Source organism: Andrographis paniculata, unplaced genomic scaffold (assembly GCF_009805555.1).
Source record: "Andrographis paniculata isolate CXL003 unplaced genomic scaffold, ASM980555v1 Contig54END, whole genome shotgun sequence".
Taxonomy (NCBI): domain Eukaryota; kingdom Viridiplantae; phylum Streptophyta; class Magnoliopsida; order Lamiales; family Acanthaceae; genus Andrographis; species Andrographis paniculata.
The window spans coordinates 978013-993655 of NW_026137589.1; the positions used below are offsets into that span (position 1 = coordinate 978013).

General features: G+C 30.0%; 1 protein-coding gene and 1 long non-coding RNA gene across 2 annotated transcripts; one reads left to right on the forward strand and one right to left on the reverse strand.

The window, feature by feature from the left end:
- Positions 1–556: 556 nt before the first annotated feature.
- LOC127255959 (protein NTM1-like 9) lies at positions 557–4850 on the reverse strand. The gene is made up of 6 exons (XM_051281765.1): positions 4555–4850; positions 3078–3382; positions 2158–2454; positions 1648–2037; positions 1234–1494; positions 557–1096 (listed from the first exon to the last, which is right to left on the reverse strand). Exons 1-6 carry the CDS (start codon positions 4721–4723, stop codon positions 806–808), a joined length of 1713 nt encoding a protein of 570 aa, XP_051137722.1. The 5' UTR covers positions 4724–4850; the 3' UTR covers positions 557–805.
- Positions 4841–9501, forward strand: LOC127255960 (uncharacterized). The gene is made up of 4 exons (XR_007839748.1): positions 4841–4982; positions 6209–6266; positions 8103–8283; positions 9009–9501. It is a non-coding gene; the product is annotated as an uncharacterized LOC127255960 (long non-coding RNA).
- Positions 9502–15643: the final 6142 nt, after the last annotated feature.

A 15643-nucleotide genomic window follows, 5' to 3' on the forward strand; every position in this document is an offset into this window, starting at 1 on the left:
ACCCCGGCCCTCAAGCCACGCAAAGTGGAGTATATCGGAATTGGAGACTAGCCCCACAGGTCAATACGAGTCTTTTCAGCCCGTTTTTATCCTTACTCACGCGCACTCTGGGAGACTTTTTAGGGGGTCACCCATCTTCAAATTACTCTAAGGCAAGCACGCTGGGCTCCCGAAAAAGAATGTGCACATTGTTAACATAAGTAGTCTATTCAATCGATTTAACCTATATTCAACCTCGGATGACCCAGTACCGGCTCATCCACAAGAGTTGGCCTAGCACCGGCCCAACTCCAAAAATGTTACATGAGCATAATAGAGTTAGTCGAGTCTAGTATTCACCAAATCCAAACCTCAACTCAGGACCTCATTCTCTGACGAGGCGAGCAAAGCGCGCCTATGGCTTACCAACATTCATATACCTAATAACCATATATAACTCATTCATTTTAACTTACCAAATAATCAGTTCCAAAAATTTCAAACTTATTTTATATAAATTAAATTCCATCGATTAATTAACCAATCAAGCCATACATATACAAAAACCAGCACAAACTAAACAAATTAATCCTCCATTATTAACCATTGAGCATCCAACGTTAAACAATGAGCGTAAATACATTTCAACCAAACAATACCTACAAATTAAATTTATACATGAGTATTAGTTTGGACATCATAGCTTTCTACCCTCAACAATGGCACCAAACACCAAAGCAGCAACAATGAGGGATATTTTATGACTAACCAGTATCATCACCGAATCCATTCCAATCCAATCTGAACCGCAGAGTAGAGACATCGATCAGTTGTCCCGCATGCTCCAACCGGGACATTTTGGCCACAACCCAATGGAAACTATCGACATAATTATCACAAAATAAATGCTCACAGCATAGGCATTCAGAAAGCTTGAACCTGTGCGGAAACACAATGCCGGGAACCACATAAAGCCCGTCCTTGCGCTGCCCTCTTTAGTACCATGCTTTGCTGGAGACTCCCGGCTTTGATCATGTTGTTGAGCAATTTTAGCTTCATCGAGATGTCCATATTCTCGGTCACGAGGCTTTGAAGTTCTATTAATGCTTTTAGCAGCCTGCATCAATGAGTAAGGACCAGGAAATGAGGAATAACATGTAGTTGTTGATATAGGAACTCGGCTATGTCCGGTGCATTTCAGAAGGAATACCACCGAAGAAATTTAGTTTGTTTTAGAGACTGAGCTGTATTTACCTCTGTAGCAAGTGGGCGCAATTCTTTTTCTTTTGGACTGTTGGCATCTTCAGATTTTAAGCCACGAATGGAGTTTGGTAGGCATTCCATCAGCAGATGGATCCTTCTTGAAGCAGTTCCCTGGTTGGCAGTGTTTGCCGAACCAGGTCGACTTTGTGGCTGACGAGAATGAATCTTGATTGCAGTTCCAGTGGGGAGAGTACTACCATCTTCAATCAAATGTGAATCGAAAAATGAATCATCCACCTGCGCATTCAGACACTGGAATAAAACAGAACTGAATTAATTTTCAAATTTTCAAATTGATTCCAGAACATATGTGAACTTTTAAAACGGTCAAACTATCCAAATAAGAGATATCTAAAGGGCAAAACACAATATCTACGAGATTGTAGATCGTAAGAAGCTCATTACCTGTGAGTTGGTCATTTCTGAATCCGACTCATCATAAATTTGAATATGTTTTCCATCAAAGAATGCAGCTGGTGATTGCTCCATTCCATTGATCTGCTCAGGAATGAGACTGTCCTTTGCAGCACTGAAATTCAACTGAGCAGTAGAGTCCAAGTAGGAAAAGCTATCAAAACTTTGAAAACCTTTCAGCAGCTCTGAGAAGGATACATCCGGTTCGAATGTACCATCTTGAAAGTGTGATTCATCAAGAGCATAGCCAAAATCACGCGAGAAGGGTGAACCTATGCATTCTCCTGAATCGGCAGTCGGGTGAGACAGAACAGTATCTGAGAAATTGTTGGCAGGATCAGGATCCTCAAATTTGGGAATTTCCTGTAAGGAAGCATCCACCTGGATAATACCGGAAAAGTTTTAGAAAAAGAATTACTAGGACGGAGACTTGTATTACTCATTTAAACTTTTGACAAGAAAGAAACTGGCCGGTGCGAGAATGAATGTATTTTATCAGACCTCTGTTGTTAAATTGTCGTTTGAGTGACCAGAAACATTGGATGTGCAGCTTCCAATAGGCATTTGCGACATATAAACCGGATGGTCTGGTTCAAGTGCCGACTGCTTCTTAACACCCTCCGATTCCTTCACATCCACAGCAGGCACAACAGGTTCTTGAAACAGATCTGATGTTACATCATCCGGAGAAGATTTTTCGGTAGAAGGAGAAGATCCGGTAGGATCAACTTCATCATACTTTGCATTAGCCAGGCTATCATCTGCCTTGTGAAATAAGCGGCATAAAACGTAGTCTCCCTGTGTAATGTATCAAAGCAGGAATTTACCACAACAGCAATCATTATAGAGAATGAAGTGAAAAGTTAAAGATATAAATCAAAATCAGAGTTATGATTATATTAAGTAGTAAAGTACAGTTAGAATAAATCTCACTTTGCATTTTCATTGTCAAATACCTAAATGAAGATGATAAGAGTATTCTAGTAAGGAATGGTCAATGGGGAGTCCAACCAGCTGGTCGGCAAGCTGAGCAGGTAAAAATTGCAAATAAAGAAAAACTAAAAAATTTTGTGGAGATGAAACATGCACGACACTATGGAGGTATCTCCACTGACCAAGGAAAAAATACGAGTATCATTTTAATTGTGAAAGTATAATCGTATAATTTCGTGGATGAGATGTCAAATTTCAAAATGATATCAATAATTTGTACTTACAGAAATGTGTAGGTGATCACAGTATCATTCCAAGAAACCTTAACAGTGATGATAAAATGAAATATAAGAAAACACAAGATAAACAGAGCATGAGATAGCTACGATTGTGCCAATACACAAGATAAACAGAGCATGAGATAGCGACAATTGTGCATTGGCATGAACATGATAGTATCATAAGGCATAGAAGAAATATATATTGACCTTCCCAGGAGCAGAACCACTGAGGTCTGGTTCAGTAGCACGATACTCATGCATTATCCAATTCGTACGTTCACCTTTAGGAGCACGACCCTTGTAGAAAACAAGAGTTTTCTTCATGCCAATTAATTGGGTACTGGAGCAACCAGAAGGCAATGACTTGCGAGATTTTATAGCACGGTCTTTCCCAGTAGCCTTCCAATAACCTGCTTCAGTGGCTCTATTAGAACGATGACCATTTGGATATTTTCTATCGCGAGGACAGAAGAAGAACCATTCAGGGTCATCAGACTTTATCACGGAGAGTGCTGCAAAGGAGAAACAACTTTAGGACAAAAGATTTATGCTAGAATCCCTGCTAAACATTTACGCAGAAACTACATAGGGGCTCAATATGTAAGAAACATTCATAACCATACTTTACAATACAAGTCAGGGCAAAGACGAAGACTAGATAACCATACTTTACATGACAAATCAGTGCAAAGTCGAAGGCCACAAAACAACATAAAGAAATATCATCAAGAATAAAAAAACTCAACTTTGATTGGACAAAATTTGTTATCTAGGTGTAAAAAGAACTGTTTGAATGAACATTTTGAAGATGATACCATTGTCATTGGACAACCTAAAAAACACTTTCTCTCATCAATGAAAATTGATTTGATGCTCCGTGGCTTCTCCACTCTCTTCTACAATCAATAAAGTTCTAAAATACTTGAAAATTTCAATTTAATTGACATCATTTGTAGATAAATTGTCATTACTGGCCTACATGTCATTTTCTCTCATAGACACGTGGGTTTACTTGTAAGATTTTGATTTTGGATTTTGGTTTTGACCAGTAAAATTTTGAATTGAAATAGTTATTTGATGTGATGTACATATGTATTGACGTGATGTTTTGAATGTAAAAGTTAATTTTAGTGTAATATAATAAATAAAAAATAAGTATTTGATTTGATATGTTTTTTGGGAAAAAAGAGTAAGAAATAGCAAAACTGAAAATCAAATCTCACAAGTAAGCACACTAGCTATACACATATTCATGTATATGAACCACTACATTCTGATTACATCCATAAAAATTCTTAATTAAATTTTCTGGTTACTTACATCCTCCTATATCTACCAACAGAATCAACTTCACCAACGCATTCCAACTCACAAAATGATCAGCAAAAAAGGCCTTCTGGAATAGGGAACAACAGAACAAATTCTGTATTGAGGCATAAACAAGTCTTGTACATTCCAGTTCAAAAAAATATCCAGCAATGGAATAACCCTGACATAGGCACACAAATCATAGCCACAAACCATAGAACCGAATTATCATTGTATACGCAGTATCTAGGCCACAATTCACTGGAAAATAAACTCCACGTCATAGAGTGAGAGAATACACAAAGGAATATATATATATATATATATATACATATGCACACACAAAAATTAGAGAGAGATAGAAACCCTAGCATACCGGGAAGATCCCAGGGCTCTCTTTTGCAGACATCAACCTCAGGGATAGCCTGAACGGAAGAATTGTGGCCGTTAATTTTGAGCCTGAGATAATGGCTGATGAGCTCCTCGTCCGTCGGCCGGAACCTGAAACCCTTAGGCAAAGCCTCCAATTTCATCGTCATCGTCATCACCTGTTGATCATGGACGCGTAGTTTGCCCCAATTCTTTATCTAGCAGTCATGGCAGCAGAGCAGAAGAATTTCGATTAACCGAGAGGTCAAAAAGTGAAAAAGAAAAGCAAACCTCTCGAGCTTCCCACTGTTGTGAATTTTTGTCTGAAATTGAAAAAAGATTTCTCCGCAGAAAATCTATGGCAGGAATCAACCGCGGTCATTCCGTGTTACCATACTGTTTGTTCTGTAGAATTAATAAACTGCTCAAATCGAGGTATGGTAGTTAATCCGTACAGTGCGATTTTATGGAGGATTTACAGTAGCAAAACACGTTTACTTGTTAATACGTCAAAGAAGGTCATTTGTAATAATAATTACCTCAATATTATTTTTAAGGCATTGCACTTTATTTTACTTTCTATTTTTATTTGCAATTCAATCTACCGAGATTGTTTTCACACTGCATTTTTTACTTTCTAGTAGTGTGTATTTATTTACAATGGTTAATAAAATTATAGTAGGTATTAATAGAGATTTTATTTTAAATTATTTACTTTAAAAAATTTATAGATTTAAAAAAGTTATAGACTATCGATGCAACTATATATATATAACACTTGTATATATGATTATCCAAATTATTTGGACATATCATATCCTTGTACCTAAAAAAAAAATAAAAAAATTCCATAAAAAAATACAAAAATTCAAAAATTATAATAAATAAAAATAATATGAATCAAATAGTAGGAAACAGTAATAAAATGTGGAAAAATAAAAATTTTCATTAAAAGATAAAAAAAGCTTATCGTATAAATTGATTCTAGTATATATATACATATGAGCTCAGTGTGAATTTTATTTTTTTTCAATATTTGTGCAATTTTGCAATTTCAGAATTTTGACATTTTTTTTTATTTTACAGTTTTTTACTCTTAGATCAATAAATATATTATTTTTATTATACAAAATATTTTTATAGTTTTTTATATTTATTTATTTTTATTTAGATTATATAAGATAATTTGCAATATTTATGCCTATAAATATGAAATATTGTTACTAAAATTTTATTTACTTATTTATGAATTACTTTAATACTATTTTTATTAAATTTATTTTTTTGGATTTAGATTTTCTTTTTTGTTTTTACGATTTTTTACTTTTTATTAGTGAAGTTAAAGTTTTTATTATTATTTTTACGTATTAGTTTTATAATTAATTATTTTTATTATACATAATTAATTTATTTTTTTCTTTTACAAGTTTTCACATATTGATAATGGAGTTACAATTTTTTTTAGTGTGTTAGTTTTTTATGAAGAGGTTTTAATGGCACAAACCAAATTTGAAACTACAATCTATTTCTACTGTAAGTTATTTTATTTTGTAGCAGAAAATTTTATTTCTTCGTCTTTCTTATGATTTGGTGCTCATTTTTGTTAATTATATTTTTTGAATTTTTGTATAACCTGTTAAGTCGTATTTTTTTTATGGTAGATGCAAAATCTTTGTATCAGAGGAGATTGCCACCGGGAGTAAAAGTCGATTTGTTGAAGTAAGTTTTTGAATAAGATTTTTTTGAAATTTTTGTATAGTTTTTTTTACAATGTGTATTTTTTTTTATGCCAGAAGCAAAATCTGAAACTAGAATTAATTTCTACTGTACGTTTTTTTATCTTTTAACATAAAGTTTAATTTTTCCGCATCTTCTGTTTCCTACTATTTGATTCATACTCATTTTTATTAATTATAGATTTTAAATTTTTGTATAGTTTTTTAAACCATTTTTTTTAATGATAAAAGCAAAATATTTCTACTGAAAGAGATTGCCACCAAAAGCAAAAGTCTGCTTTCTTAAATTAAGTTTTTGAATGAATTTTTATTGATTAATTATCCAATTTGATTGCAAAAGTTTATCTCATTCATTTTACTTTTTTAAAATTTATATTTTATTAAATAATATATTTTTTTAATCAATTTAGGTCTATCTTCATCTTCAGCATTTAAAAAAGAAAAATTGTATAAAGAATTATCCATTATTTCTTTACATCCACCTTAGGAATTTTTTAAGAATATTTCATGTCTATTAATAATTACTAATAATTGCAAAACTTTATCTCCTTCATTTTACTTTTTAAATTTTATATTTCTTTTCGTCCACTTTAAAAGTTTACATATGTTTTTTTTATTTATTTTTTATATTTGAATATTAATTATTATATCAAAACGCAGTACAAATAAAAAAAATAGACAAAAATTCTTCTACTAGTATCTTATAATACTAATAGAATGACGTTTATACAAAAAAATTATACAAATGTTAAATACAATAACGCATAAGATAAATATAAACTCATTAAGTGGAAGCAGAAAGTATTTTATTAAATAATTTATCTTTCCATAAATTTAAGTTTGTCTTGAGCATTCAAAATAAATTTCTATCTTTGTTTTTATTATAGTACATCGTTTTACACTTGGAAAAATATTTGCCTTTGATTTTGTATCCAATAAAAATTAAACTATTAATTTTGATTAGCAAAATTTATGTCCATGTATTCATTTTAGTTTCTTAAATTTATATTTTATTAAATAATTTATCTTCTATAATTATATTTTAGTAAGTATAATTTTATTTTTACACCAGCTAATATAAAAATACATTAGTTCAAGATATAATTTATTATTTATATTTTTTTATATGAAAAAAACATATGTCTAAATAAAATCAAAGTGAAATTAGTAGTTTTTTAATAAAATTGAAATTAAAAAAAAAATTAAAATAAAATATGAATATATCTGTATCTATCAATATATATATATATAAGTCGTTCAAACTGAAATCAACTGCTTTTAAACTGGAATCTTGAAATTTGAAATTGAAACAGAAATTAACAAATAAAATTAAAAAATAAAAATCATAACTTACAAAACTCAATTTTTATTTATCATTTAGTATGAACGATAACCCATGGTTTGGGCAATTTAACAAAGTTTAACTTATTATTTAAGAAAAAAAAATCATAAACAAAAATACATATATATATATATATATATTATTTTTAATGAATAAAATTTAAAATATTTACAATTTTTAAATCTATATCTTTTTTTTTTTTTTTATCTCTTACCAATTTTCTTTTATCAAAATATTAAATATATATATATATTAAAAATAAATGCTTATTAGTAATATAAATAACGGACAATTGGAATAAAATATTTATACCTATTTTCACATTTAAATTCAGTCCCTAGATCATTTTAATAAACACTGCACTCTCCCCTTTTTAAAAATCTTTACCATTAACTCCCCATTATTTTATCATTTCCAGTTTTGCCCTTCAATCCAAAATTCATTTTATAAATATCAATTTTCTCTCTCTATTTGTAGGTTTACTTTCGCGTGAAGGAAAAAATTGTGTCCAACATTTGGTTTCATTTGTGCGAAGAAAAAAAATTGTCTACATCGTTCGGTTTTGTTCGCGAGGAGGAGTATGTGATCGTTGGTGACTGTGATGGGTTTCAAATCTAAATCCAAAATTTTAGGTTTATTTCACGTAAAGGAGAAACTGGTAAGAATAATGTTCGATTCTTCAGTGTGTGATGTTCTATTGGTGCGATTATTTTGTTAGTTAATTATGATGGTTCTGTTAGGGCTTGCGGTCGATTCTAGTAAGTATTTTATTATTATTTCGATGATTGTTGTCTTGTTTGAAATTATGATTGCAGTAGTTGCTAATTGGGTTTCATTAAAACCTTTCGTTTGGGAAAATATATATAAGGGAAAAGTTTTCTGGGGGCCGTTGCGATTCCCTGCTAGTATCCATAGGTATTTTCAATGGTACTTTTTGCCAGTGTAGTATACCTATATTCATTAATCTTATACCCATATTGCCTGATATCGTATGATGCGTTTGTTTGAAAATACCCTGGTTTTTTTTTTTGGTATATACTATAATTAATCATATATGAGCATTGATATTTATCTTATGTGCTTGTATTAGATAATGTTAAAATCTTGTAGCTATGCAGTAGCGTTTACAAAAAATGATAAAAATTGGAAATGGTTTTGTTGAAATTTAAAGTTTGTTCTTTACGTTGATGGTCAATAATTGGAGTTAGTACACTTTTTTCAGATAGACATTCGGAACTTATATAGTCAATTCATGCGATATTTTCTAGCGCCCACTATGCATACTGTCTTCGGCACTTAGTTGGCAACTTTTGCACTTAGCTATATGTAAAATATATGTCATTTATTATTATATGTACAACAAAGTAATTACATTCAATATAGGTAATGCGGAGATATCCGATGCATAACAAGAAGCGATGGACATTCATTTTCAACAAGTCAGTTATGTCCCTCTACAGAAGGATTTTGAGCAGCATATAACGAATGTTATGGAGGCCATGCCAATTGCCTGAAACTTCATTGCTCAACTGCAACGCTAGTATGAGACGAATTATCTATTTCAAGAGACTCATTGGGGAATAATAAATAATATTATAACCGAGTCGTTGAATAGTTTGGTGCACTCAACAATGTCATTACCTTTTCTCAGGATGTTTTATTCCATCCGGCAACATAAATCAAATTTATTTATAAGGGTATTTAATAGTTTTGAAGAAATTGCTACAATCAAAATACGAGTATGTTGTGGCGTTCAGGGAGCATATTCATTAATATCAGATGTAACATATTCGAGTAAGAGGGTGCATCTTTGTGTATGAAAGTATTCATATTCGTATATAGGTATAATTATTGTAAACATGAGTATTTAAAAATCTATCCAAAATTTGTCATTGATTACTGTTGAATCAAATAGCTATTAGTTGATTATATCATACCCACTTTCTCGGAAGTTAGTGTGCATCAATGGATATTTCTAATAAAATTTATGAGATCACCTATTCATATACTCAAGGATAGATGAAAATGTCATTTCGAATATATATGACATAACATATCATGTACTGAATCATAGTAATAAACATTTTGGAGTTAGTACATAGCTAATGATGCATGATGTTCTTTGTATTGTGATTGTCTATGCAAGTATTTTTTAGAGTGTGAATAAACTCCCAACAAGAACAATTATGTTAGGTATAGTAAGTAAATGTTATGCATGAGGCGTATTGAATCATCTCATCTGATAAGGAATGTATTAGTCATTGATGTGTACATGAAACGTGTCAGCAATGCTTTCAAAATATTTGAGGAGTACATATATTCTCAATACATGTCAAATATGAATAAAATTACTTATAAAGTTCATTCCTTAATATGAGTACATTCAATAAATTTAGAAGTATGTAACTTGATGAATACACGAACAAATATCATCATTGGAGGTCTCTCGACACCCAACCATGATTGTAGCTAGCTTAGACAGTTGTGGGTTCAATAGATCATTGCAATTTCGTCGGCTTTGTCCACTTAAAGGTCTCTCGACACCCCCACACTCTTTATTGGCTTTATCCATGTTATCATTTTGTAGACTAGGTAAAAACATCCCAACAAACAAATGTATTAGAAGGTATGCTGAGTAAATATTATACATGAGACATATTAAAACTATCCACTCTATAAGTAAACATTTGTCATTGAGGTGTACATTAAACGTATCAATTGGTGCTTTCAGAACAGTATGGTGAGTACACATCTTTTTACTATATGTCGAATATGTAAAGCCTATTTTTTAATAAAAGTACATGTAATCGTGTCAGGAGTATGTAAGTTAGTTAAATGATGAACGCATGTCTTCATTGGAAGTATATTATTCAAATTTAAGGGTTTCTCTACACCCAACCATGAAATTTTGTGCACCAAAGTATATATCTTAATTATGTGTGTACGTACCTCTAATACCACTGTTTATATTTAATGCGTATCACATATGTCATATGTTAAATTAGAAATTATAATGAATCTCAAATTTTCTTGGCAAAATATAACATCAATGACTAACTACCCCAAATTAGAATCCACATGCTTCAAACTTTAATTATTCTCAATTTATGCATAAAAATTAACATATAAATCTGAAAAATGATACTATACAACACCTCAACGATCTCTTGGTAAATCTTCATAATAAATTTTGTTCGATATATTTTGACATCGTTAAATTCGGTAGTTCATCTGCTAGGTGGATAAATTTCGTGTTGCATAAAGCGTAACTCTCAGAGAACAAACATACTAATAACCCGCAATCATGGCTCTCACCTTGGGTCTGACAATATTTAAAACACATACATAAGTCTGCATGAGTATATACAACACCGATTCAAGTTTACGATAAAACTATATAGGTATATAACTTTCTTATAGAGGAACACCAATTGAAAATTAGGATACACATTATATATTATTTGTTGTAACTAAAAGCATTTTGAGGCATTAATGCACAATAGTAAAAACAATCAGAATTTTCATAAATCAACAAAATAAATACATAAACAACCAACAATGTAATAAAGATATCAACAAACACGTTCAATACGTAAAAACGTCACATGAGAAATCGACACCAACTATATTTGAAAAGAATTGAACTCCACCCACCTCATACTGCAACTGTTTTATTATAAAACTAAACCTAACAATATGATAATGAAGACACTTCTATATACAATAAGGTTATTTTCAATTTAAAACACATAAAAATAACATATATTTGAAACGATGATGAGTTACAATGTCGAAGTAAGCTCGGCTGACACTTAGGCTTGTACAAACCAGATAGAGACACAAAACAAATATTAAAGTATGCCACAAATTCGAAAGTACATAACTAAAATATAGATTTTACCAAATACAAAAAAATTAACTTAATTCTTAAACTTCGTTTGAAGAGAAACTCTTTTCTACATTTTGAGAAGATTGTGCACCTTTGTTTTATCATCTCGGTTGGTCTTTAATCCAAAAAATTTTCAATGCAGTGGAGACGACAACCTAAAAGTGGAAGGTGAAAATTTTCTGAAAAAAAAATGATTGAGATCGTGTGTATTTTTAAACTTGGTTATTTTTGTGTTATTTTTGCAACCAATTATAGTATATAAATAATAAACCAAGGTACATCACTTTGAAATTAAATTTGTATAGCACGTCAATTTTAAAGTATGTAAATAAAGAACGTAGGTTTACATAAACGCAATGTAAGTACATAATATATTAGTTATATATAAACATCATTTCAGGGGCAAAATGGGTAGTAGGGAGCTATCTGTAAATATTTTACAATAGTAGGGAGTGTAGTGCCTTGAAATAGTCTGGAGGGACTGAACTTAAATGTTGTTTACTTGACATGGATTTAAATCAAAGTCCCTCTATAAATAAAATAATATACTTATTTCTTTTTTTAGAGTAGGAAAAAAATCCCTGGAAAATGGGATTTTATACTATATAATTTGTTAACATTCTCAAATGAAAGATCAAACAAAATTTATGAAGTATTAAAACTGTTGAATATCTAAATATTTTTTAAAAACTTTTTAAGATCCTTAAAAATTCTAAAAAATTTTTAAAACAAATGTTGAGGAACCTCGTAGTTTATAAATTTTTAAAAAAATCTCATACATTTCCGAATGGGTACGCCACCTCTTGATCTCAATAATTTAGTAAAAATTGATGATTTTTTCTTTGAGTTTACGTGTATATATATATATATATATATGATTTTTTTGAAAAAAAAATATTATTATTTGGTTTAATCATTCTTAACAAAAATAGTTTTATATATAACATAATTACTATTATTTTTATCATTTAAAGATAGATCATTACTCTCGAATTGAGTCATTAGTCGGAGGCTCAACAAAAGTTCGGTTTTAAATATTTATACATTCACACTCCCACAACCAGCATACTTTTGTTGTAAAGGAATTCTTTCTCTAAACACTTTCTAAATTTGGCTGGTTAGGAGACTAAAAAATAGGATTTTTTAATTGATTCAAAAAATCAAATTTATAATGCAGATATATAATCAGTTATATAAAAATAAGGATAAATAGTAAAAACAATACAATTGGGAGATAAATTAAAAGGTTAAAAAAGACAACTTAAATAAGATGCATAAATTAAGATACTTCAAATAATAATAATAAAAAAATTAGAAATAAAAATAAACAAAAAAAAAAAGAAAAAGAAATAAATAGTAAATAATAAAGAAAATCAATGAAAATAAAAATTATTTTATTGTTTGATATGTATCCTTATGTGGATCACATCTATTTATTTATTCTTTCATTCTCACACTTTATCAAATTCCTTTGTAACTACTCTCTCAATCATCCATAAATTTATATTTAATTTTTTTCAAAAATATTTATTTTTTATTAATTCATTGATAGTTTCTTCAAAGATAATTAAATTTCTCCAAAATCATTAAATATGGAAGACTATTTCCTTCAACTTCCATTAAATTTCTTGGCCCATTGAATCAGGCCTCAATCTCGGTGGGTAAAGCCCTAATCCAAGCTCAATCTTATTAACTCTCTTTCTTTTATCTTATTTTGTCCCAAAAGTTGCTTCATTTGGGCCTTTTGAGTTTTGGATCGTCGAATTGGGGCTATAGACCTTTGCAAATTTTAATTTTTCTTTGGTTCGAATTAGGTGGGACTTTGGACGTGATTCAAGTTAGGCCTTAGAACTTAATTTGTTGTGCTTGAACTTTGGGCCGAAAATAATAGATGTTCTCTTAAAAATGTGGATTGATTGAATTATCAAAAATAAAATTTTAAATTAAAACTACTTGATATTTTCAAATGTATAGCATACGACTCAAATAATTTCTTCCTCTCTGCGAGGTATTATGATTTAGGGTCCAAAACTACTAGAGGGTCCACAAGAACTTTCCTTGGAATTTCTTCACCATTTTTTAATCTTTGGTAGCAAAACGAAGTTGATATTTGATAGCAACTATTAATGATGACGGTAAGATGCATAACACAACTTTAGGCCAAACCGAACTTCTTGACCTAAAACGGTGTTGATCCAAGTTACCCTCGAATCAACTTCATCTCATAAATTAATATTTTCCAAAGAGTATTCTGTTTCAAATTCTAGTATTGATCTTTAAATTGAAGAAAATGGGTTTCTCCTTTTATTGATTGTCTTTTGGTGAAATGAAGTCAATTAATTTCCACTTCCCTCACAAAGTATATTCTAGAACCGGCTCAGTTTGTATTATAAATGGTCTCATTTGGTCTTTGTATTTCAAAATCATTTAAAGAACTTTAGTCTTTGTAGTAATTTGTGTAATCAAGTCATGAGTCATACCTCAAATCCTCTAGAATTTAAAATTGCATTCTTTCCATGTTTATGATTACAACAAAATTATTAACAACAGAAAAATATTGAAAAGAAAAAATAGATAACTTCAAAACTACTTTTGTATAGACTTACGTTTTGGTTTTCATCTTTCAAACTTAAAAATTATTGAAAGATCCTCTAAAACATATGGTAGGGATGGAAACAAATAGGAGGCGTGTGAAGTTGCCCCAAACTCTTTATTATTTTATTTTTAATATAAAAAATACTATATATTTATAATTATATTAATGACTCCTCACTTTAAGTCAACATCTGATTCAGGATAAAATATTTTTTGTCCACTATTAATTTTTTTAATTTTAATTTATAGAAATTAAGATTTAGTATATCTAAAAAGAAAAATAAAAAAAAAAAATTTCAACCTAAACTAAAGCCCCTCCCCCACCTCCGTGGAGTACATTTGTTTCCCCGAATTTTTTACATTTTTTTTTCTTCTTCTTATTTTCCTTATTTTTATACTAAATCAAATCAATTGCTCTTTCATTCATTTCTTCACTCAAGCCTATGCTTTCTAGTATTTTAAACTGAATCGAAGAAGCCATTGTCAAATAATTGGATCGGTGAAATAAATTAGTTGGTTAGATTTTTATATTTTTAATTATTTTTATTGTATGTCTTGAGAGTGAAACGGAAAGTGATTTTTTTTATTGTATTTTATATATTTATATTTCTTGTATTTTAATATTTGTAGTTATTTTATTTTAATGGTAAGTTATTTGATCAAAAAAGCTATTATGTAACGACTTTTTAAACTAGATTCTGAAAAGATGAAGAGAGTATCTCTTCCATCGGATACTTCTTGCTAGTTTTTTCCATCACTTTGTCACTTGATATTAAGTCTACTACTTTTTAAGTCATATAGAACTATCTCTTTCTATTTCATATTTGACAAGTATTCCAATTAATATAAGTGCTCCTAGTGATAATGTAATTGCTAATGTTGAAGACATTGCAACTTCCAATAGGAGTTGAGGTGTTAGATTATGATATTGTTAGAAATTCTGGGTTTCAAAATCCGATTGAAAGTTTTTCAGTTAATATGAAAGATGAATTTAGAAGACGTTATTTGACAATAGGTTCTTGCCAACCACATGAATTTATTTCTCCACAAACTAACTTAATTGGGATACGAGATTCTTTCGAAATCAATGGTTTAAAAATTTTAATTGGTTGGAGTATATTGTTGCTAAAGATGCAACATTTTGTCAAGTATGTTACTTGTTTGTGATAGGTGGTAAATTTGGAGACGATGCGTTTACAAAAATTGGTTTTAGAAATTAGAAAAAAAAAAAAATACTCTGAGGTTAAATTTTGTGGATATGAAAGAGATCAAGGTAGCATACATCGTTATGCAAAATGTTTATATCTTGGGTTTAAAATTTAAGGGCAAAATATTGATTATATATTTTTACAACAAAGTAAACAAGATAATATTGATTACCGAACTAGATTATGAACGATAATGGGTGTGGTTCAGTTCTTTTTGGAGCGGGCTTGGCTTTTCGAGGATCTGATGAATCAACTAGTTCAATACATTTAGGTAATTAATTATTATATGATTTTGTACATTATTTTATCATACGGTAAATTTCTAA